Source organism: Sarcophilus harrisii, chromosome 1 (assembly GCF_902635505.1).
Source record: "Sarcophilus harrisii chromosome 1, mSarHar1.11, whole genome shotgun sequence".
Taxonomy (NCBI): domain Eukaryota; kingdom Metazoa; phylum Chordata; class Mammalia; order Dasyuromorphia; family Dasyuridae; genus Sarcophilus; species Sarcophilus harrisii.
The window spans coordinates 630,011,069-630,037,508 of record NC_045426.1 but is presented as its reverse complement, the minus strand read 5'-3'; the positions used below and the strand labels follow the sequence as shown (position 1 = coordinate 630,037,508).

Below are 26,440 nucleotides of genomic sequence, written 5' to 3'. Positions count from 1 at the left end.
CTTATTCAATCCAGATCATGAGTCACTCTGCCAAGGAAAATAGGGGAGGAGATCTTTATTCTGACATTCAGTGGATTATTACTTAAGGGAAAGTAAACATGCTAAAAAAAAAATTTCCAACAAATGTTATATATCCCATATGCCTTAAATAAACCATATCCAGTGCAATGAGGCTAATAACACCTATGCCAAGTATATTTAGGGTTATACTAATAAAGGAAGAGTTTTAAAATTTAACATTTCCATACATTATCCATGATACTATAAAGTATATGGAGGAAATAAGATTTATACACTGTGATATCTTGTTATATTGCGCAGATTATCTCTTGTGATACACATGTAAACAAATGTATATTTATTTAAATATAAAGGCATATAAATATGTTAGATTAAGTTGTGCTATGTTTCATGGGACTATATATTAATCTGTGGCTTTATATTCTTAAACTGTTTGCTGGGGCACTGAGAAGTTAACGGATGTGTTCAGCTTTACATGGTCAATATATGTCAGAAGCAGGACTTAACTGAGGTTAACTGAGCTATTCCCTTATAACGCTGGTCTTCTTGATTTCAGATTCAGTGCTCTAACCCCTGAACCATTTAACTGTCTATATGAGTGGACATTCCTGTTATTTTATATTACTTTGTAATACATATTGTATCTTTAGTTCAAAGATCACCAAAGGACTATGGGATTTAAAATTAACTCAATTACTTACTAATTTTTGGGAAGTTACCTACATTTTATAGATTTCATTTATAAATGAAGGAGTTAAACTGCTCTCTCAGATCACTTCCTATTCCATATATCTGTTTTTGTAATTCCTAGCATGGAATCCTCTTTCCAGTACAGACAGACATGCTTATATATGAGGTATTGCCTTCTATGAATACATGAAAATAGGATACCCAGAATTTAGCCTTAATGAACTTTTAAAACAAAATAAAAACTCAAATTGAATTTGCTCATGAACACAAAGCAGCCATGACACAATAAGTTCTAAAGTTATACCTAAACTCATTTTTTTCAAATCTCATTGAGGTGCAAGGATGACCTTGAGTGTTTGTTTGTTTGTTTGTTTTTGGTTTGTTTTTAAGTAATAATAATAAAAAAAAAATGGTATTAAGACCCTACCATTTATTAGGCACTGTGTCAAGGATTCAACAATTCCACCATTATAACCCTGTGTCATAAATGGTAAAATGACTTGTCCAGAGTTACACAGCTAGTAAGTTTTTTTTTAACTACAAGTGTATTTTTTTATCTGCTTTACATAGTTTATCTAGTTACAGGCTACATTATCCATGGACAGAATTTCCGAAGACAAAAAGCTTCCTGTGCTTTGTATGTATCACTGACACCTTCCCTTCCCCACATGCTTGCATATGTTTCTGTTACCAAGAAACTAGCTTTTAAATATCCCAGCTAAGACTAATATATTCCCTCTGGTGATGACCTTAGGTATATACCTTAATTGCATACATACCTCTCCACATGATTGATGTATATAATTACCCTATTTGCATTCATGAATACAGCTTGAGTTTACCAAACCCTTCTGTTCTGCATGCAAAAGTGGAGATTTGCATGCAAATAGAATTTCAGGCATCAGGCATCAGGTAGAGCAGCAAGCAATGGTTTAGAACAATTGAAACACACCAATGTACATAGATATGCTCTTATGGGTGAACTGGAATAATCCTCACTAAAAATTCTAATCCTTCACATTTAATATCATTTTTAAAATGGGGATAATAATATTTTTTCAAAAGTTATCTCTCAGAGATATGAATAGTACTTTATTCTATTCAATTTGTGAAAATAATCATCTACTGTGTGAAAAATAATGATTGGGGAAGGATTGAAATTTTAGACAAGGTATGGCCCCCACTCTTATGAAGCTTGCTTCCTAGTAGGTACATTATATGACTACTAATGACTTTATTAAAAATGAAAACATGGTAAATTCTACTTGTAGAACCAATAAAACATTGTACACAGCAATAACAAGCTTATACAAGGATCAGTTCTGATGAACATAGCTCTTTAAAGTGATTCAGGCCAATTCCAATGATCTTGTAATGGAAAGAGTCATCTGCACCTAGAGAGAGAACTATGAGAACCAAGTGTGGATCACAACATAGCATTTTCACCTTTTTGTTTGTTGTTTACTTGCATTTTGTTTTCTTTCTCATTTATTTTCCTTTTTGATCATATTTTTCTTGTACAACAAGATAACTGTGGAAATAGGTATAGAAGAATTGCGTGTGTTTAACATATATTGGATTACTTGCTGTCTAAGAGAAAGAGTGGGAGTAAGGGAGGAAGAAAAAATTTGTAATACAAGATTTTGCAAGGGTGAATGTTGAAAACTATATATTTGAAAATTAAAAAAAAAAACTTAAAAAAAAAAGTTCAAACAAAAATGTCATGTAAGATCCAAAGTAATCTGGGACAATATCATAGGAAAAACCATTTAAAGGTGAATTTTTTTACTAACAAAAGTTAACTACCAATAATGTGTGTGCAGCTGGGTTGAGTTAAGATAAATTTTCATTGAATACTTGTCATGTTCTCTCTGGCATATAGAAGGAATTGAAGACATTGTGAATAAAACTATATTAAGCACTTGTTAGGAGTCTTCTGGAACTTATTCAGTACATTGCTGTGGCTGTGGCTGGAGAGGGTAGAGGTTAGAATGGATGAAAATTCTTTTTCTGGACTCAAAGAATAGAGCAAAAAAGGAATAATAGCTACTTATAATAATGATTTATATAGTGCTACAAGTTTTTCAGACATCATTACAAATACTGTTTTATTCTCACTACAACTCTTGAAGGGTAGGTGTTTATTCACTTTATAAGTTAGGAGATTGTGGCAGGTGTAGTCGAGTGACTTGCCCAAGATCACATAGCTAGTAGCTAAGATCTAGTGCTCTATTCAAACCAAATAAAGGAAAGACTCTTTCCTTAAAAAGGTTTACTATTTTGAGTTAGGAGATGTGCAGTTAAAAAATAATTAATAGCACAAGGGTTTGGTCTTTTTTTTTATTGTGTGTATATTGCATAGTTAGCCTAGTTTTTCTCCATAGTTTTTCAAAGTCAAAAATTGAAAAGGAAAAGGGGGAAAATCAGCATAACTTATTTTAAAAGTCTGAAAAAAATTCCCACCTCTCTACAAAAGGAATAGGGAAGAAGTATGTTTTCATCTCTTCTTTCAAGTTATGTTTGTCCTTTAAAATTTTGTCACATTCATTTTTTTGAGGTAGTTCTTTCCATCTACATTTTTGTATTCATGTATATATAGATTATTTTTCAATTTTCCTTAACTTGGAATCAGTTCACTTAAGTCTTTCCATGGTTCTGTCTGCTCATCACATTAATCATTTGTTATAGAGTAATAATATTCTGTTACATTCATGGACCACAGTTTCCTCAGCAATACTCCAATAAATGGACATCTACATGATTTTGCTCTAAATAATAAATAAAATGTTGCTATTAATATTTAAGTGTCAAAAGCTTTAATTTCTAAAAACAATTAAGTCATTTTCTTTCTGGATAATATCTGGGAGAGATGCAAGGAAAGCAACTTGTTACTAGATCAAACCCATATCAAAAAGAAGGCATGTTATGAGTAATGTAAATTGGATAGGGACGAAAATAATAGCTGTAATGCTAAAAACAACAACAAGCAGCAATACCAATAATAATAATAATCTCTTTGATCAGATTCAAAGGCAATGATATAAAGACTAAGAATAAAGACTCCTAAGTTTAAATTCTATTTCAGATACTAATCCAGTGTGTGACTAGAGAAGTTTATTTTTTCCCCCCTTAAACGTTTCTACCCCTCTGAAATGAATTAATCCTCTCTATGATCCCTTCTGCCTGCAACATTCTAAGAGTGTGATTCCAGGCTAAATGTATTTATGTTTTCTATTCTGTGGTTAAATTATCAGTACCTTAAGAACAGGCAGCATGATGGATTTAATTTTGGTATCTCCCCAATACTTAGCAAAGTTTTTTTGTTCTTTTATTTCTGGAGGGATGGGAAAAGGTTAGGTTGTCCAGAAGTATAATTTCACAAAGAGACAGCCCAGTGTTCAAATTGTTCACATGAATGCAGATTTCCAAGTCACATAAAGTCTTAGAGATTTGCCTTGGCTTTTGAGTGTTTTAAGTGAATGGCAAAGGATTCCCAGAAGGAATGTCAGAGGACATATTTTAACCCAGGACTTCCAGATTAGATAGAAAATTTTTAGCCATTCACTGTGTCAGAAAATGCTCAGTACAAAAAAATAATATTTAGTCCATAAGTATGCAATACCTCAGAAAGAGTAACAAGAAAACTAGAATGTAATTTTCCAAAATCTGTGGTAATTATGTCACTAAGAGCACAAGGCTAAAGATGGTTGGATAGATTATAATGAGATAGTTGAGAATAGAGGATTTTCAATTATTTACTATGTGTCAGAAAAATATGCCAAGTACTTAGAATAAAAATTTAAGCAAAAAGTCAGTTCTTTCCCTAATAGAGTTTATAGTACAATGAGGGGGAGGTAATAATTACAAACTAGAAAGGGAATGGGGCAAGATGGAAAAATCTGAAAGCTTAAGAAAAGTGGACACTCTCTAGGCCATAGTTTCATACACATTTAAAGAACTTAAAAGTACAGTAAGGAAACTAAGAAATGAGCACAAATAACTATAACTGAAAGTATAGTATACAAGTTCAATCCTAGTAGTAAAAATTGGCAGGCAATTCAAAGGAAAAAGAGATCACTTCTGACCAGAATCATGGAAAGCTCAGGAAAAAGTAGCCTTTGAGGTGTGCCTTAAAACATAATTCAGGACTACCTTGGTCTTTAAGGATAGTTAAGAATTGGAAAAATAGATATGTATCTTGAAGAATATGTCAGAATTATATATGTGGAAGCTGGTCTTCAAAAGATGAGTAAAAATTGGAGAATAAGAGATGGAGAAAGAATGGTTTTCTGTGGGTGTGAGTCATTTTAGCAAAGGCATCTTATGTGGGTCTTTGGAAGAGAGAAGTAGATGGGAGACACTATTGTATAATATTTCAGGAAAAGGTAACCAGTCCAGTATTGGTGAAAAATAAAAGATCTGTGTACAAGGTAAATGATAATGAAGGACAGAAAAGAAGTTTGGAACCAAATCACATAAGGTCTTTAGACTCCATTGTGGGTATATTGGTTCCTTTGTTGGCCACATGGCTATATGGAAAATAATTATTTCACAAATGCAGGTAGTTGTTAACAAATATAGTGTGTGAATGATTAAGAGCAAAAATGACCTCACTTGTGAAAATGCATTATCAAAGTCCAATCCTTCCAATAGTGGAATGGAAAAATAATTTTAACATATGTTGCAAAGGACAGGAATTAACAGATTTATGAGAGCATAATTATTCATATCCTAGTGTGGGAATCAGTTTGTTCCATTGATCTATGTGCTATCCAAAGCTACCCAAGTTACATATTTTAGAAAAAATATATAGAAAAGAAAACACTCTGACTTACTGTATGAATTAATAATAAATTTATGAAATTATGAAATAGGGACAGGCATGTTTAATTATTTGGTTATTCACCAGGAAGGAACATGATTGGTAGTAGAAAACAAGGCAGCAATCACACTTTTAATAAGGCACAGAGATAAGTGGTGAAAATATTACAGAGGCATACGGAGGCATGAAGACAGGGAATGGGATCATGAAAGTAGGTAGCATGGGGAAAAAGATGGAGAGGGGAAAGGACATGCAATAGCACTCACATAATCATGAATTAGAATTGGGAGCATTTGAAAAGTGTGGACCTTATCCACAGTTTACCTGTGATAGAACCAGAAACCTTGACAAGCAGTGCCTGGAAAGTTTTTCCTTATTTCTTTCATATTGCTAGGATGTGAATTTTAGTTCATGTAAAATACAATTTATAAATTATACTGCTTTGATCTTTGCTGTGGTTTATATATGACTTGTAGGTTTCCCTTTCTAATTTTATTTCCTCCTAAAACTAACTTAGTAATTGGAAGGAGTGCAGATGGTCAGCAAAACTAGAATAAAATAAAATTTTATTATGCTGGAAGCCTACTGACATGTTTGTTTTGAAATTCACAAAGAGGCAAGAGAGACCTTTCAGAATTTTTCCTCTAGGACTGATGAGGTAGCAATTAAACCCACTTATCCACTTAGTACATCCTGAAATATGTGATATACTCGGAAGAACACTGAAGATAGAGTCAGAAGCCTGAATTTGAGGTCCAGATTCACTACTCGTTGTGATCTTGATCAATTTTTAAAGAGACTCCTACATGAGGAGTCAGATGCCCTGGATTTGAATATCAGCTTTACTATTTATTTTCTTTGTGACTTTGGCCTAATGCCTTACTTTGTGGAATTTAGTTTCTTCATCTGTAACAACAACGGGGATTAGTCTAAATGATCTGTAATGTTCCCTCCAAATTTATTTTCTGAAAAGCCTCAATTTGTAGTAATGAAAGTGCAAAAATTGTTGGTTTTGGAACCAAGAGCTGGGTTCAAATACTGGCTCTACTGCATACTCTTTTAAGCCCATGGGAAAAAACATCTTATCTTCTGTAGGGCTCATGTTTCTTTTCTATATATTACTGAGTTTGTGTCATATGACTTCTGAGGTCTCTCCAGACTAAATTCTATAATGTCTATGTTCTTGAAGGAAGCAGGGAGATAGGGAACACAATAGTAACTGAAGAATTAAAATTGAATATTACATAGATAAAAATGGAGAAATTCATGGTCATGGTGCTTGTGGCCTCTCCCATTAAGCTTTGAAAGTAGCAGCATATATAATCAATTGCAAACTTTTAAAAAGGTTAGGAGTACAGGATTTCACTAAGGAAATTCATAATATAAAAAATAGGCTAGTCACAAGGTACAGGTGAAGAGTGACAAATGGACAGATTTACCAGTCAAGAGAAAGCAAGAGTGGACTCTTTGGAGAATATATAAGAGGGCATGGAAGAGAGTTAGGGTAGGCAGACATGGAACGATGGCAGTTATCATCACTGACACAACTTCCAAATCAATGAAGTCACAGTTGAGTGATGGTCTCACAAAACTGAATTTTTATTATCTCATCTGGAAAACAGAGATGAGATTTGTTCACTACCTCTCTCAAATGACTGCAAAAAGGAAAACAATATATGAACTGCAAACTGCTTCATGAATAATTGTTTACTACTTTCCTGTCTTTGTAATACATTTCTCAGGATCCAAAGACAGAGTCAGATTGCTTTGGACGTTCGGAATTCTGAATACTTCACCAGCATGCCTCCTCTCCCAGCAGAATGCTTAGATATTGATGGAGACTGGAACACCCTACCAGTCATTTTTGAGGATAGATACGTGGAATGTCCTCGGAAAGGTTAGTAACACGAGAAGGGCACAAAGAACAAAGATTTAAATTTAAATTATTTAAAGGGCAAGTGTTAAAGATGGTGTTTATCTGACAACTCCAAACAGGGAACTCCGTTCAAATCACTGAAATTATTAATCAGAACAATGGAAGAAAAAGAAATGAGTCAGATAATTTATCTAATTAATCCACATATATTAATGAAGCATTTTAATGCATAGTCCCATAAAAATAGTGGAGAAGATTTTTTTAAAACAAGATATAGTTCCTGCCATCTGTATCAAGAGATATAATTTCTGGGTAATTAATCATTTTATTAATAATACTAGCAATATTTAATAAAAGGGCATAGTGACATTCTGGAATGCCAAGATCTTTCTTGGAACCCATTCAGTGCTTATATGTCCTTAGAATAATGATTGTTCTTGAGGGTAGCAATCAACTGTGGTGGGTTAACACACAATGAGAGAGAAAAAATATGAGAGTGGAAGGTAAGATTTGTGATGAGTCCTTTGCAATAATTTTGATAGAAGTAGAAAATAGAACTTTGTTGTAGAGTAGTGGCAATGGGACTAACAAAGATAAAGCAAGACTGGTATTTAAGTTAATTGATCATGATGATGGGGTACAAGAAGTCATGAAGGTGGGGAATCTTACAAAAAAGAATTCACAGGCTCAGGCCTTCTTTGAATCAAGGGGCAAAAAGCATTATTATGCTGTCACAATAAAGGCAAAGTCCCTAAGGACCTCACAACTTACAAAGAGCAAGAGGTGGACCTTTCATAGGAAAGGATTCAAAGCAAAGTATGCTAAATATGCTAGTTGATACTTGTACAAAATAACCTTGGGGGTGGACATCTATTAACTTGGCCCCCTGATTGTATAAGGTAACTATGGAATTAGTTCAAGATAATCCTATCAATAAAAGGCCAAGACACTGGCTTGCTACCAGGGACATGACTTTTTGCTTATATTTATTCACCTCATCAGTGGGTATCATCATATTCTCCCTCATCTTGTATAATCATCAACATCAATCATTTTTATCCCATTTCAGTGAAGTTCAATGCATTTTCATTGAACAAATATTTATCAGCTACATACTATCTGAAGGTCACTATACCTGTAAAACAAAGATTAAAATCAATGCAGTCTCTACCATCGAAAGTATTATAGTCTTGTAGGATAAACCAGGTACACTTTTGAAATAAATCAAGTTCTTCAGTGTTGTGTTTAAGATTCAACTCTGTTAGAAACTTAGTGTATTCAATTTGTTAAGCAGTTGCTCAGAGGTAAAATACCTGATAGAGAAACCTCTCTCTCATTCAAATCATCTAGTTTAGAATAGAAAGTCTGGGGCTTAAATATTCTTAATGAAAGTTCTCAAAATTTTGCCATATTTCAGAGTTTTTATTATCAGTTCCAAATGACGAATAAAATAGTCTTGAGTTAATAACAGCTTCAAAGACTATAAGAAGAGCTAAAGGTATTGCAAATTACACAGATCTGAACAGCAGTGTGTGTGTGTATGTGTGTGTGTGTGTGTGTATACACATACGTATATATGTATAAAAGGATAACTGTTTCCATCTCCTCATAGAACACAATTTTATTTTATGATATAATGTCATCTACTTAGATCCAGGAGGCCCTCAGAAGGATGAGTAAACTTAATTTCATGAAAGTTTATGCTTGTTATTATTGGTATCGGTGGTCCTTTGTTCTCAAAGAGAATCAGTGGCATCAGAAGCATGATGTTTTGACTTGCAAGTAAAGTGGATTTAAATGAGGCAAAGCTGTGCAAAGTCATCAGCTGCACTTTCTCCTCCAGATAGAGTCCAGTGGCCAGATACAGATCAAGACAATTTGTCATGGCCCAATTGTGGTAGAAGACCTTGGCCTTTTTAATATAAGATATTTCCCAGGTCTCAGTTTATCTGAGATAACACTCATTTAGTGATTAATTGAGACAAAAGATGGCCCAGTTTGTCTTCACAGAAGGGGAAGACCCTTGGAGTTCCTGGCCAGAATGGAAAAAATTGCTATGTACACTAACTCCTAGCCACCAAAACAAACACAGTGAGCCAGTAAGACTTGGGGCATATTCTTGGCCAATTAGAAACCCACAGTGATGAAAAGCACTTACTTGTTCAAGGTCTACTAAGTAGTACACATTAGAGGCAGTATTTGAACTTAGGCCCTAAAATTATTGAAATTATCAGAATTAATAGGAAGAAATTTGGATAGATAGAAGTGAACATGAGATCATGGAATGACAAGGCCAGTTTGGCTAAAACAAAGAATGAATGAAGCAGAATGTGTGAAATAAAGCTTGAAAGTTACATTGGAACCATATTTAAAAGGACATTGAATGTCAGGATGAGTTTGCATTTTATTCTATATGCAATAGGAACAGTGAAAATACACATTTAAAAGGAAGTTTATGGAATCACAGCTCTGAATTTGAAGGCAGACCTATGAATATTGGTCATAAAGGTCAGTTAGCATATGTATCTATGCAATGTTAAAACAATTGTTGGGCAAGTCATAAATACAAAATTTTGAAAACCTACTTCAACATTGCTTCTTATGAAAATGACTTGTATGTTTTTGAAGACCTAAAGCTCAAGATTAGTTAACACAATATAGTGTTAAAAAAGGTAACATGACTTTAGACTAATGTAAATATATAGAATAGTGTACAAAAATAGGAGAAATAGTTGTCCTGTTGTATTCTACCTTCATCATGACGTTATCTAGAAAATTATGTTCAGTTCTAGGTGACTTGTTTTGGTAAGGGAACTGTCAACTTGGAAAGGAGCCCAAGGGGAGGAACCAGGATAATAAGACAGAAAAAATGTCATGTTAGCTTAGGTCAAAGAAATTTGCAATATTAAGACCCTAGGTCAGTGGTCCTCAAAGTATAGTCCAAAGAATTGTTGGGGTCTCTGAAACTCTTTCAGAGGGTCTACAAATTCAAAATTATTTTTTTTATTTCTAATATAGTAAATAGCTATAAATATAACCCATGTGAACAAAAACTCTTTGAACAGATCCTTGATAGTTTTTTTTTTTTTTAAACAACATGAAGATACTGAGAACAGAAGTTTGAGAACCACTGCCTAGGTGAAGGAAAAAAAAAAACACATTGTAGGGAAACATGATCACTGCCTTTAAGAATCTGATGAGCCATTAAGTGGAAGGACGTTAGTCTTGTGCTGTTTGTGTTTCAGTTAGCAGAACTAGAAGAGCAATGAGCAATATTTGGAGAATGTCAGATTTAAGCAAAATCTTTATAATTAAGGCTCTCCAATAGTAAAATGAGCTGTTTCCAGATATTGTGAGTTCCTTGTCACTATTCTAGCACAATCCCTAAAACCATTTGTCCAGAATATTACAGAATAGATTTCAGTTCAAGTGTGGGTTGGATTCAGTAGGGTGTTTAATGAGTGATTTTCCAAGAAAAAAAAAATTATACATGATATACTCAAACTTAATCATACATGACATAGTCAAACTTAATCTGCATCACTATTTTTTCTCCATCACTTTATTAAATGTAAAAATCAACAAAAAATAAAACTTTTTCTGTTTTTTGAAGCATTTTCTAAATTATAAATTTAACAAACAGGTCAAGTGAGTTGAATTGCATAGTTCCAATATATCATCAGTTAATATAGATTGATTATATCTGAGATTTCTTCCAATGGAGATTTTCTGTTTTATTTATTTTTTCCCTCTTAGTCTTAGTTTCCTAATATATTAATTTAGAATATCTGCCCATCATTTTCAAAGTTTTAATAAAAGGACTTTGAGAACTCTATCATATTAACTAAAGGAGAACTATTATTACTGATCCATCAATTCAGAAAGAAATAAAAGTTTGTACACATGATTTTTTTTCCTGAAAACTGGTTTAGTAGAGGGTATTTTCAATGATATGTATTGGTACCCTATATCTTCTAATTATCAACATGGTTATTCTATGATCTCTGTTTATAAATAAAGTAGAAGAAGAAAAGATGATGGAAAATTATACTATTGCTAAATAGTATAATTGCTATTATATAATATCACATATATATAATTATATAATAGCTATTATTGCTAAGTAACCTATATATCACACTCAAAGCTTTCCAATAGTTTTAATACACAGTATCACAGTTGATCCTCATAATAACCACATGAGGTATGGAATATTATTATTTATATTTTGCAGATGAGGGAATTGAAGGTAATTAAATGCTTTGCTTGGTGTAAAACTACTACTAAGTTAGTGAGGACAGATTGGGACCTCTGTCATTCCTGACTCCAAATCTACCATTCAACCCCACCCACACTTCCAGTACATTAAATATTAGTAGTAATAATAATAATATTTATATAATATTTTAACATTTACTTTACAAATATTAGCTCACTTGATCATCACAGGGATCTCATTTGATTCCTGCAAGGAAGTTATTATTATTATTCCCATTTTAGAGATAAGGAAACTGAGACAGATAAGAAGTGAAGTGACTTGCCCAGGAGACGCATTTCATAAGTATTTGAGGTTGGATTCGAAGTCAAATCTCTTTTTTTAACCTGAATTTTATTTTTTTTATTTATGGAATAAAACAAACATTTCCATAACATAGTACAGTTTTTTTTTTAAAAGATGATTGTGTTTGCAAATTTATTACTCACAACTTGCTATTCCTTTCAAATATACAACAGAATTGTGATGTAAATTTCTCTTTTTTTCTTCCTTTCCTGACCCACATGATGGCTGCAATTAGACATAAATGTGTGTGTATATATATATATGTGCATATATAATATATATTATATGTATGCAATTATTCTATAAATATTTCTGTTTATTAGTTCTTTCTTTAGATGCATGGTGTCTTTTTTCACATGTCTTCTTGACAGAAAGTCCAGCTCTGTAACTGGACTGTACAGTAACTATGATCACTAGCTAGTTCCTGTTGAGAAATTTTCAGCCCCATAGACTTCAATATTTAAAACTTAATTTTCTTAGTGCACCAAGGGTGCTTTTGAGCATTATAGGAGTGAGAAAATCTCTGCCATGCAGCCAAATTATAGTCATCTCCAATTTAGCTGCACTGATTCTTAAGAAACTATAACACACTCTTTCACTGGGCTTAAACTTGAAAGCTATCTACCTTGCTAAGATATGCCAGAGTTTGCAACTTGTGCATACATGAATTGGTTCTCTAACTTTCTATGAATTAAATGTTCTCTCTCTCTCTGTCTCTGTCTCTGTGTCTCTGGCTCTGGCTCTCTTCATAACTGCAAGTCCAAGCTCTCTATTTGGGCTGTGCAGCTCCCCTACCCCCTTCATTCTCTCTTTCTATCATAAGCAAACTCTTTTGTTTAGATTTTAAGTTTTTCACATGGTTAAAGACTACCAATCTGAGCTTATCGTATCTCTTATTGCACACTAACCTAGCTAAATTAATCTTTTTTGTTGATACTCAGAAAAGACATTCTATCTTCAATCTCTAAATCTTTGGAAAGGAAATTGTCTACTATTTCTTTTTCAATCTGCCTCTGACAATCCCTAATTCGATTTGAACTTCACCTCAAGTGCCATTCCTCCAATTGGCTTTTATTTATCCATCTACATACTTAACATTTATAAATGTTACCTAGCATTTATAAAGTGCTTTAAAGTTTGCAAAGCATTTTTAGAAATGTCTTTTTTGATCCTCATAACTATCTAAGAGGCAGGTACTATATCACCAGCATTTTATGGATGAGGAAGCTGAACATAAGAAGGCATAGACATTAGCCCAGAGTCCCACAGCTAATTTGTCTAAGGCTGGGTTTGAACTCAGGTTTTTCTGACTTCAAATCTTGCATTTACCACTTTACTTAACTTTTGCCTCCATATTGTCTTGTGCACATTTTATATCTATATATGTATATATAGTTTTCTATAATATACTTTAAGTACTTTGAAGGCAAAAGGCAGTTTCATTTCTGTATTCCAACTGCCTAGTAAAGCAATGGAATATATTAGTTTTTAAATCAATGCGTGTTGATTGAGGTGTGTTGTTCAGTCATTTCATTCATGTCTGACTCTTTGTGATCCCCTTTAGGGATTTTCTTAGCAAGGACACTTGATTGGTTTGCTGTTTGCTTCTCTAGCTCATTTTGTAGAGAGGAAACTGAGGCAAACAGAGTTAAGTAAGTTGCCCAGAATCACACAGCTACTAAGTGTCTAAGGGCAGATTTGAACTCAGAAAGGCAAGTCTTCCTGACTCCAGACCCAGCATTCTGTCCACTGTACCAACTAATTGTCCCCCATCACATGTGTTATCTCTAGCTAAAAGGTTTTCTTTTTTTTTTTAAGCAGTATGAGTGACAGATAGAGACAGAGACAGAGAGAAACATAAGAGAGACAGAGACAGAGAGAAGAGGAGAAGAAGGAGGTGGAGAAAAAGAGAGACAAGACACACACACACACACACACACACACACACACAGATATTATCCCCTACAACATGTGTTATCTCTACCTAAAAAGTTTTCTTTTTTTTTTAAGAGTATGAGTGACACACAGCAGCAGAGAAGACAGACTGAGAGAGAAAAACAAACCGACAGACAAAAACAGAGAAAGATAAAGACAGGGAGAAGCAGAGAAAGAGATGAGGGAAAGACACAGAGTGACACAGAGAAACACAGAGAGATGGGAAAGACAGAGAGAAATAGAGACAAAGAGAAACAGAAAAAAAAAGAGGAGAGACAGAGACAGAGAAGGAAGAGGAGACAGAGGCAGAGACAGAGAGAATGTGGAAAGTTATATTGCAAATAAAATGCAAGTAGAAGTAATTTATCTACAAGCTTGCCTCCACAATGGTTAGATTACAGTAATGCTTAGAAAAGCAGACCAAATGTCATCTGGAGAAAGAAGAACGAGAAAGCTGCACATTGGTGCTGGGATCACTTGAAGGAGAATGTGACTGGTTCTCTATGCTTGTCTGACATCTAGTGGTAAATAATGCCTTGCATAAAGCTACTGGCTTTCCTTGCTGGAGATGAGTTAGTGGTGGAGCTTATTAATGTAAGTTCTTTTGCTTCCTTGTGGAAATGAAAACAATATCACCATCGTTTTTATGGTGATTTTTTTTGATTTTTAGAGACTTTTCCCAGACAGAAAGAATGTAGCGTAAGCAATAAGTAAAGGTCAGATTTGGAATTGAATTAGAAGAGAAGAAAGTGGGAAATGATGAGTAGAGCACTGGATGTGGAACCAAGAAAAACTGGGCCCAAATACCACTTCAGACATTTACTAGGAATGTGACAATGGGCAAATAAATTGATTGTATCATTGCCTTGCTTTCCTCATTTGTAAAAGGCCAATTATGTCTAAAATGCTTTCACTTTAGAAATGGTCCTGTGACTAAAGCTTGGATCCCAGTTCTGTGACCTTGGAAGGATTAATTCATTTCATTTAACTTCATTTCAGGAAGCATTACTGTTATGTACCAAGTACAGTACTCAACATCGGAGATATAAAAAAATGGGAAAAGTTCTGGCCTCCATTTTTCTGGGGAATTATATGCATATTTATAAGTAAATACATAGCATACAAAATTATTGAGAGGGGATTGTAAAAACTGGAGAGTCAAAAAAGGCTAAGTGTTGAAAATGCACATTTGAACTGAGTTTTGAAAGAAGATAAGTATTGCAATATGTACGTGTGAGGAGAGAATGCATTTCATACATAAGGAAAAGCCTTTATTAAAACACACAGTTGGGAAATGGAACCTCATGGAAAGAAAACAGCAAATAGAGATGTATGTGGCTGGAACATAGATTAAAGGAGAGGCAATGATATGAACAAGTCTAGAAAGATAGATCTTCAGGCAGGTCTCAGTTTCTTCATCCCTAAAATAAGAGGTTTGAAATAAAGTACTATTAAAGTCATTTTAAAGTCTTTTGAAAACTTGGAGAAATAATTCATAGTTTTAAATCGTTTGTAACCAGGAGTGTACTGGTAAATTTTTAACCCCTGGCTCTTGGGAAGAGGTTGTGGGATATGTGTGGAAGAGCACATAATACAATTAATTGCATTATATTCATCACTTTTCTAAAGATTGTATAATTAACCTATCTGTACAAGTAATTAGAAAAAAGTCCTTTTAAATATAAAAATGCAATTAATAAAACAGTAAATCAAGCCATAATTTGTTGATTTCTGAGGGGCAATTGCTTGCTTACACTGAAGATTTATCAATTGTCTCTTTGTGTTTCCAACACAATTCTGAATAACAGCACTCATGTCTTTCTTTTGTTTCCCCTGTGGCAATTGGGGTTAAATGACATGCTCAGGGTCACAGTTAGGAAGTGTTAAGTATCTGAGACTAGGTTTGCTACCTAGCTGCCCCAGCACTCATTTCTTTATCACTTAATGGTTGCATGAAATAGTCTTAAATGTTATTTCAGTGGGTCCCAGAACAATCATGTGGGTTAGAGGTGCAAGTATTATTTTTCCCATTTTACAGAAAAAGAAAATAAGCCACAAAGACATGAAGTGTCTTATTTAAAGGCCATAGAGCTAATAAGCTTGAGAGCCAGACCTCTCTAACCTAGGCCTTCTGACTCATAGAGCAATTAGTTCCTTGAAGGAAAGAACACTCTTAATTTCAAAGCTTTCTCTCTCCCCTATTATAGCAATTTACTAGTCATTATTTAATCCATCTTTCTTCAATTGAATTGGGTGAATCAATGGAGCCAAACACAAAATGAAAACATAATGTAGATATTTTTGGTAAGAGAATATTCGATAGTCTGAAAGCTTCTACAATTCACCTAAATAAAATATGACACTTTGTTTATTTTCCTTTAGGGCATTACTTGGGGATTTCCCCAAATGTTATTTCTCCTGTTAAAACTTCCCAAAAAGTGGAACAAAAGGAAAAAGAGAAGAGTCAACAATCAAATGCTAATGCAACTTCTGAGAGAACATTCAGGGAAGATGCTTTTTTACCATGGAACTTTGAAGTGGACTATCTGTGTCCTGTTACAGGTGGGGATGTACCCATGGACAGATACTCACCTCCTAGTTCAGTATCTCAGGTATACTTGACAATTGGTGAAACCCAAGATGAAATGGGTTTACCTGAAGAGTCTCCAGCACCTTGCGCAGTTGATCCTGCAACTGACTTCAGGCCAATTGTTTTAACACACTCTGTACCAGACTTGAGTAGATCTGAACAGACTGTGGCTGGAGATAGTAATCTGGCATCTTGCTTGACATACATCGAAATGAACCCCAGCAATAAGCACCCTGATAATGCTGAACCTGGGTTAGTAGTTGCTCCTCATTATGAGACCAGCACACCTATAGATAATTACATCAGGACTGTCTCAGATGAAGCAGCTGCATTTCCTCCCCCTGAGAATGTTGTCTCCACAGACAAAGTTGTATCACATGATTTAAGTAAGAAGGAGAATCAAGAGAATAAAACCACATTGCTATCACTGAGACATCATCCAGTGAATTCAACTGATTCATTCAGCCCAATGCCAAGAGATCCATTGGATGTGAAGTCACTACCAAGGGATCCAAAGAGTAATGAACGGGAAGTGTTATCTGCATTGTCCGGGACCATCAAAAGATCATCTTCAGTTATCTCTGACTCAGGCATTGAAAGTGAGCCAAGCTCTGTGGCTTGGTCTGAGGCCCGCAGTAGGGTTCTGGAATTGCCCAGTGACAGAGAGGTGTTGCACCAGCTGGTAAGAAGGCATGCTATCCACAGAAATTCCTTAGAAGGCGGCCACACGGAAAGCAATACAAGCTTGCCTAGTGGTATCCAAGCTTCCCTGACCTCCATTAGCTCTTTGCCTTTTGAGGAGGAAGAGAGAGAAGTGGCACTTAACAAGCTAACTAAGTCAGTGTCAGCTCCTCAGATAAGTAGCCCAGAGGAGCTGGCAGAGGACAATGACATATCCAAAAGCAATCAGGGGAATTTGGAGACCTTGGATGGTCACTTTCAAAAATCTCTTGAAGAAAACCAGCATGAGGGCAGACACATAAATTCCATTAGGAACTTTCCTGGGTTTCAAAATGACCCTCCAAAACATGACTGTGAAGTCTTCCCTTCACTAGTGGAGATGGCTTATAACACAGATCATCCACAGGAAGATAAGGGCTACATGGACTTAGCAAAGGTAAATGATAATCCAGATTTTCTTTTTGGGCATTGTAGTTTCACCTATAGTGAACCAGTGGGCAATGAAAAACCTTTTGTTGGAGGAGCTGAGTACTCTTCCACGGCTCAAACCAAAGAACTGACTTTAGACACATTGCATGTATCTAAAGTAGATACTATCCAGGATGATGTTTCTAATAAAGATCGACTGGAGAATCCACAGACTGGATCTGAAGTTTCAAAGACTAAGAATGACATATTTTCTAATATCAGCATCTCAGTAATTGAGAATTTCCCCCAATCCATCCATCAGGTGTCTGAATTTCCCTGTAGTTCTTCTACAGAAACTATCAGGCCAGACTCAAACAAAGACAAAAGAAGGGACTCTTGCACTGGTGATGATGTCCCTACCCAAGAAGGGTGCCATATTTTGCAGGAAGTAGATCTAAATGAAGTCGTCATGGTCAACCACAGCCCACAGGTCCATAGCATTGATTATCAATGCTTTGAAAACTTTGAATCTAAACAGGTTGCTAATAGCAACAACTTCCATTTGGCCAGCACTGAGGCACTGACATTGGACACAAGAAAGACTGTGGAAGTGGTTAATTTATCTGTTTCCTGCACAGCTACGTGTCTTCCTTTTTCCTCTGTGGTTAAGGAAGCTCCTGCTAAGGCTGGACTTTCTTCTAAACAAAATGCATTCCCAATTACCCACCAGCCTGTGGGTTCCTTTGGGGTAGTCTCATGTGATGCAAGAGCCTTGGAAGAAGAAGTCAATGAAAGAATGTTTAGGTAAGCTTGGGTAATGACCATTTTTAGACTTTTCCCAGTCAATGATGCTTTCTCATCAGTTTTTCTAATCTCACTATTTCTTAACTGAAAACCTGTTCAGAATACTATTTGGAAAGAAAGTAAGTAGAGTAGAAAGAAAGCCCATTTAGTGTACTTTCTTCTTATGTCCAGTGCTTTTCTACCCTCACATAATGAGAAGGAGCCAGGTTTGGAGTCAGAAAATTAGGATTCAAATTTCAACTCTTATAATAAAACATGTAGCTAAGGATGAGTCATTTAAATCTAGATTTATCTCTTCATTTTAAAATTTAAGAGACTGAGGTAGATCTTATACAAGTTTCTTCCAAGTCTATGAAGGATGAAAATTCAAATTGACAAAGCATTTGCAGTGTAGCTACTCTGCAAGGTGACTTGAGCAAGGTAGCCACCCTGGTGTCCCTTACAAAACAATGGCAAAAACTTAATAGTGCATTTCCCTAAAAAGTTTTTTTTTCCTACTTTTGAAAATGATAGTCCAAGACAAAAAAGAATCCATCTTCTACCCAGAACAGATATTTTGATGCAACATTCCAGGAAACTGTCTAAATATTTTTGAATATAAGAAAGTATGGTTTATGAGACACTGAGGTATTTTGTTGAACAGCTGTAACTGAATTGATAGGAAGTCAGGGTATAAGTGTTTCCTAATCTGCTTTCACTTTTGACTTTTGACAAAAATAAAATAACCACTCGGAATTAAATGAAATGATATTATTAGGTGGAAAATTTCATTTGGAATAAACTTATAAATGTTCTAAATATTCTTAGACTACTAAAGTTTGGTGAATAAACACTTAAATTAGGTCTTTAGAGAGACAAGAGACCATCTAATCTGCCCCCTTTCCTACATCAAAAGCCTGGAATTTTTCACCTGGAAGGCAGGGCAAAGGCAGAAGTGGGGAGCTCCTATAGTTATCCATGGTAGGCTGTCTACTAGACTGAAGGGAAGGAGATTCTTTTTAAAATTATGACATTTCCCTGAACAATAACACACCTCCTTTCAACGCAGTGTTCTATCTGGGGGGAATAATATTTGAAAGATAGCTAGATACTCTGCCTTTCTCAGTGGGGCAGTCTGTGGCCTCTGGTAAGCAGCACAGATAATTGGTGAGCAAGAATCCCTTATTTATTTTCTAGTGTTTCCATGGTCCTAAGTCATTAATGCTTTTCCGAATGGCTGAATATGAAAATACAATTTATGTCTCTAATTGTCAGCTATATTTATATCTACCTTACAATATTATTTAGTGATAATGTATTAATGCACAAATAGAATTCATTAGAGACAGCTTTACATTGTCCATGCCTTATTAAGCAGAAATCTGTTCTATAAAGTCCACTCTTTGGCTGTAATTGTGCCCTCGAGGATGAGAGAGAAAGCAAAAAAAAAAAAAAAATCCTTTGGAATTCAGCCTATTGAAAATTCAGATTTCCCTAATCCCCATTTTCTTGGTATACAAGTTATTTTGCTAATTATTTCGAAACATTACATTTTAGTTGAGCTTGTTCCCATGAAATATGAGGCACTTTTTAAACTTAATAGTTGAATTATTCATTACCAATACATATCCAGTTAAGTTCTTTATTACATTTGCCCATTAGCTATCTCAGCTAAAGAAATGTGTATATATGTGTATATATATATATATATATGTATATGTGTATGAAAACATAGAAACATATATAAACATATATATATAGTTATATAATATTTGTAATATAATATAGTTTACATAAACATATATATAGAAACATATATATAGAAATATATCTATATGAACCCCGGGTTGTCCACCAGCTTCCTGGCGCTTCTGTCAAGACAGGGGCTCAAGAAAGAGTCCATCAACCCAGCCGGGAACCACGCCAAGCGGGAACCGTACCACGGTACCAGGCGCCCCAGGCTGGGCAGCAGGGAGAGAAGGGAGGGAGGGGGAAAGGAGTGGAAGGAGACCTGGAACACCTGTCCTCGGAGCTCCAGGGGGTGAGGGAAGAGAGACAGAGACAGACAAACAGAGACAAAGATAGAGTATACACACATACATACATACACACACACACACACACATATATATATATGTAATACCATCTTATTTCTTAGATTATCTGAGAAAGAGAAAGAGAGGTATGAATAATATATAGGTTTATGTGTTTATATTTTATGTATCTACTCCTTACTTTCAGTAGAACGTGCCTTTCTTGATATTAGGGACTATAGTTTGTTTCATTTTTATATCCTTGACATCTAGAATAATACCTTGAAGATAGAAATAATATATATCCATACATATATATTCATACATATTTATATATATATATATATATATATACATATCTATAACTTATATAAATTCTTATATAGAAATATACACATATGGAACATATATTCATATATATACATATTACTCATATATACTATTATATATAGAATGTAAAAGATTATAAAGATTCTTTAATCCCATTTCTCACATATTTTAGAAATCATGGAAAAATATGCCAAATGGAGAAAAGACAAAGATTTTATTTCTTCATTGTGATTTTCATTCCATCCTTAATTTTCAATTTCTTCACCCATTCAATTCCTGTCTTTTAGAAAGTTATCCCTTGATAGTATACTGTTGACAACTCCTGTCATTCACTACATTTGGTGACATTTTTTCTCAGTTACTTTTAATTACTTCTTCTTCAATGATTCCTTCTTCCTAAACTCTGGCCTCCTCCAAGCTGTCCTAAGCTTGTCCTTATTTTAAATACATCATCTGGCTATCAAAGAACCTTTCTTTTCCCTTTCATAGCCACATTTTTCTGAAAATATTTGGCCGCTTCCTATTGCAACTGCTTTCTCATTCCTCAGATCTCCACAATCTAGTAACTAACACTATCTTCAGAATAGCCACTGTGAGCTCTTTTTCAAAACTTATAATAGAATTGTCTCTATCCCCTTTGTGTCTTCCACAGCATTTGATACTATTACCTGATCTTCAAACTCCTGACATATATAGTACCTTGTTGATTCATTGGTTGATTGATTCTGAGGCACAATTTCTTTGTTTTGCCTTATATTCTTTATACTTTACTGGAAATTCCTCTTTTTCTTCACTCCCACAAAATTCATGTTCCTCAGGTTCCAATCCTTCACGCTATTCTTGAGGTAGTCAGTGCTACAATGGATATAATTCTGGACATGGAATTGGGAAGATGAATTCAAAACTAGTCTCAGACAATAATTAGCTTGTGATATTAAACAAGTCACCTGCCTCAGTTCCGTGAAACAAAAAATGAAGATAATAATAGCACTTATTTCATAAGGTTTTTGTGAGAAGAAAATGAAATCATATTTGTTTTTTTTAATAGTACTTAGCACAATGGTTCTCACATAGTAGCATGTATAAATGCTTATTCTGCTTCCATTTTTAAATTCTGTCATCCAGTAATCTCCTTCACTTACATAGTATAGCTAGTGACTCACTCTGGATAAGGCTCAGATCTGAGGCTATAACCCTGCTTTTTTAATGCTTTAATATTACAGTACAAACTGTCAGCTAGCTATCTGTCCCTAACCCTAGATGTCCCATTAACTTTCAAAATTCAACAATATCAGAATGAAATGTATTGTCTTGTATCTTCAAGACCTGCTCCTCCTCTGACCTCTTTATTTATTCACCGAATACTATTCACCGAATCCCTCAAACTTGATATTATCTTTGAATCATTCTTTACTTTTATTTTTGATGTGCAATCAATTCTGAATCCTATTTATTCATACCTCAAATATTTATAGCATATATCATCTCTTCTCATTTGAACTTGAAAGTGTGGACTTTCATTGCCACTAACCTAAACTCTATTGCATTATCCCCCAGATATTCCTACCTCCACTAAAATTTGTCAATTCCTTTCCATTCTTTACATATTTCCAGATTGATTTTATGCATATTCCTCATTATTTTATTCTTCTCCGAATTGTTTTATAGTTCCATATTATCTATAGGATAAAACAGGTAGTCCTTATCTAGCCCTTTGAGCCTTTCTGAAATCTGATACCATTTTACTTTTCTAAGATTATCTTCTGTTTTTTCCCATACATTCTTTATACTCCAGCCAACCTTTACCATTCACCATTACCCTACATCCCTCAGACTTCACTCTCTATGTACCTTCATTCATACACTTTCTTATGTATAAACTATTTAACTTTACGTATTGAAATGCTATCCTTCCTTTACTGTTCAGCTAAAATGTTTTTCTCCCAAAAAATATTCCTTTATTCCTCCCTATCCTTTAATCAGCAATGATCTTTCATTAATAGTATAATGACTTTTCCTTCCTTAGACTGCGTGTATATATATAGATATGTGTATATAAGTAATATATGTAATAATATAAAATATATATTTATAATATATACATGCACATATATGTGCACACACATGTATATATACACATACCACCATACATATATACATATACATATGTATATATACATATATAAACACCTATTCAGATTATTGAATATAACATATATTACAAATACACATGTACATGGATATATATTTATACATATATACATACATAAATATGAATATCCTTATGTCTTTTGAAAAGTGGCCTTGGACAGGAAGGAACAGACTTTTGATTTGATTGGTCGAGGAAATTAGAAGTAAGAAAATTCCTTCTACTAATGAATATCTTTAATTTATAGTCTTAGGGAAGCAGACTAAAGAGGTTATGTGATTTTCTAAGTTCATAGTCAGTCTTCCCAACTCCTAAACTACTTATCTTTCCACTCTACAATCGTGATTCTCTTATGACCTTGGTGCATATTATTTTGTATTATATAAATGTTTATTGTAATACCTTCCAACTGGTTTGTAAATTCCTTGAGGTCAAAAATTCTACATTTTTCAGGTTGCTTTATTTCTTCAGAACTCAGCTTAAGGGTATGCATACAGTAATTGTATAACTGGTTCTTATTAAAGTAAGCCTTGGTTGAGATGGATACTTCCCTTTACATTGTTTCCCTCTTTTTTTTCCATACAAAATAAACACCTTCTCCCTCTGCCCTGCCCCCATGATGCTACTTAACAGAGGTTCATTTCTCCTATGGTTTAACTGGTCCATATTTTCCAACTTAATTCCATACACAGAGTGTGTCTTACGATTAACTAATATATTCTCCAGTTTTTATCAGGCCAAAGAGAAATTTAAAGAAGAGCTGAATAATGAAGAGTGTCTGTACAGTGACTTGTCTGTACTAGCTTCTGACTTGCCATATTTTCCACCAGAGGAAGAGGAAGAGAACTTGGAAGATGGGATTCATCTGGTTATCTGTGTCCATGGGCTGGATGGTAAGGTCCGAGGAAAAAGCCTAGCTATAATTATCAATGATCACAATCCAGATTAAGGTAGAGATTTACAATTTATAAAGCATTTTCCTCAAAACAGACCCATACACTAGGATACATGAGTATTATTTATTAGTAGTATTTTACCAAGGCCTCAGGTCACAAAACTCATTAGTTTTAAGCTTTAGGACTGGAATTCTCTACCCCAGATGTTCTTTCCATGATCCATTACTGCCAATAAATGCGTAGGGACATGGATATAAAGGAAACTCCAGCAAGAAAAACAGGTTAGCGAACAAGCAAAGTGGCTACAGATGATTTTCTTGAGAAAAGTTTTCTTCTCTTTGTCTCTGTCCCTGTTTATCTCTCTGTGTCTATCTCTCTGGCTCTGGCTCTGTCTCTGTCTCTCTGGCTTTTTCTGTTGTTCTCTCCTCTCTGTCTCTGTGTGTTTCTCTCTTTCCTTTTTTTCCCTTCCCTCCTCTCATCTCTCTGCTCTGTGATAACCGCATATTTTAAAATCAGCCGGAGTCAGGAATTCAGGTTAAGGGAAAATCTTCAATCTTTATTCTCAGTAGAGGTGGAGAAGGATTGGAGGTAAAAGGAATCAGAGGTAAAGGGAGATTAGCAACGTCAGCAGCTGTGATAAGAAGCCAGTCAAACCAGAAGCCACCAGACCAGAAGTCACCAGACCAGAATCCCGCCAGCCGTCTCTCTCCACCTCTCTTCCTGCCCCTCTGCCTCCACCTACCGAAATCGTCATTTCCTATACAACACATCAGGACTTGCACAGAGTGGGCGGGGGCCATTCTTTATCCAAGCATGTATATTAATAGAGTATAGTCCAATTACTATTTGGCCTCACGTGCTTGGGACCTCAGTGCATCAAGCCCCAGCCCATTACACTGCTCTGCCTTCTTTCTCTTTTTAAAGCTTGGATCTCCCTATTTTATCCAGGTTGGAAAAGCAGAGACCCAGAGCCAATCCCACTCTGATAAACATTGGAACTTGGACCTGAGCCAGTTTGCCTTTCCTTTCCTTAGGCAACCAGATGGCCTACAACTGGTTTCTCCCCTCCTGGAGAATCACCATATATTGCTAAACTTTTTTGCAGATAACAGATCAGCTTAACTCCACCTACTGCAGCAAAGACTCTAGAGCTTGAGATCCCCCAGTTTTAGCATCTTCATTAATAGGGATTATAAGTATGTACCACTAATACCAGTGGATTCCAGTCAAGTTATAAAATTCCATGAACATTTTCAATGATCTCTTCAAAACCCTGGTAGGACAAAAGTTAAGCTCAAATCAAATACAGAAATTTCAGTTCTAAAGCCTCAATTTCCAAATCTGTAAATAGCAGTAATACATTAACTATGGTGAAAAATGGGGTTCTGGGGAGGAAGCACTCTGAATTCCAAGGAGCTGATGGGGTACGACTTGCTGCTACTGCTATTGGGAATTGGAAATGTTCAGGAAAAGATAGGAAGTTCCCAATGTCAGACTGGCCTAGAACAGCCAAGTGGAATAATAACAATAATTTCTAGCATTTTATAGCACTTTACAATTCATATTCTGCAAAGGTTATTCATAATTATAATAAGTTTAAGAGAGATAACAGAGAAATAGCATAAGTTCTAGGAAGAGAAAATGAGGGACCATACGAGAATATTCTGAAAGTCATTGCTGCACATCCATTTTCAAATGCCTTATATGTCTAATGAATAGAGAATCTTTTTTGGGGGGGGGTAAGGCAATTGGGATTAAGTAATTTATCCAGGGTCACAAAACTAATATATGCCAAGTGCTCAAGGTCAGATTAGAATTCAGGTCCTCCTGACTCCAAAGCCAGCGCTCTATGTACTGCCCCATCTAGCTGCCCTGAGAACCTTATTTCTTAAAGTTAAAGAACAACCAAAAACAATTTTTTTTCTTTTTTTTTTAAATGTATTTATGGGAACTGGAGACATATATCCTTTCAGGTAACAGCGCAGACCTCCGTCTTGTAAAGACATTTATTGAACTGGGCCTTCCTGGAGGAAAATTGGACTTTCTGATGTCTGAGAGGAATCAGGTAGGATGGTGAGAGTGATGAGATGGTGATGAGATTTCAGTCAAGCTACAAGAGTCTCTTTAAAAGCCTACATCATACACAGTCACATTACACACAAACTAAATACAGACAAGCTAAATTGGAGATAATATAAGCAATTTATAACTAACATTTCTATAACATTTTTAAAAAGAAAAATTTTTTCGTAGATTGCTTTGTGTCCGTCTCCAGAGAAATGTAGTACACATATTTATCTGCTCATTTTACAAATTAGGAATTTTTGAAACTTTTCCTATTGCCACAGGCCAGAGAGGGGTCTAGGAATCTGTCATTAATAGTGTACAGTAAGGAAGCTCCAGATAGCTGAGCATGTCAGTAACATTTATTAAGTGGCTATTATTTACCAGTCAACTGTGCTAAGCATTGGGGATTCAAAGAAAGCCAAAATCAGTTCCTTCTCTAAAGACTGTCACAGTAGTGGGAGATATAATACGCAAACAATTACATATAAATATTCTATATATAGCACATATTCTAGCACATTAGAATTAAGGAATGTCAGCAATGTGGTAACATGTGTATCACTGGCTAATTTCTTTTGATCCTGTGGATATGTTGACT

The 26,440-nt window shown here is 34.9% G+C and overlaps 1 protein-coding gene across 1 annotated transcript in view; it reads left to right on the top strand.

The window, feature by feature from the left end:
- FAM135B (family with sequence similarity 135 member B) overlaps positions 1-26,440 on the top strand; it is a 412,962-nt gene that overhangs the window by 374,228 nt on the left and 12,294 nt on the right. The window contains exons 12-15 of the mRNA XM_031947238.1: positions 7,276-7,430; positions 16,288-18,388; positions 23,606-23,772; positions 25,749-25,840. Coding sequence (XP_031803098.1) covers positions 7,276-7,430; positions 16,288-18,388; positions 23,606-23,772; positions 25,749-25,840 — 2,515 coding nt within the window. The remainder of the gene's footprint in view (positions 1-7,275; positions 7,431-16,287; positions 18,389-23,605; positions 23,773-25,748; positions 25,841-26,440) is intronic.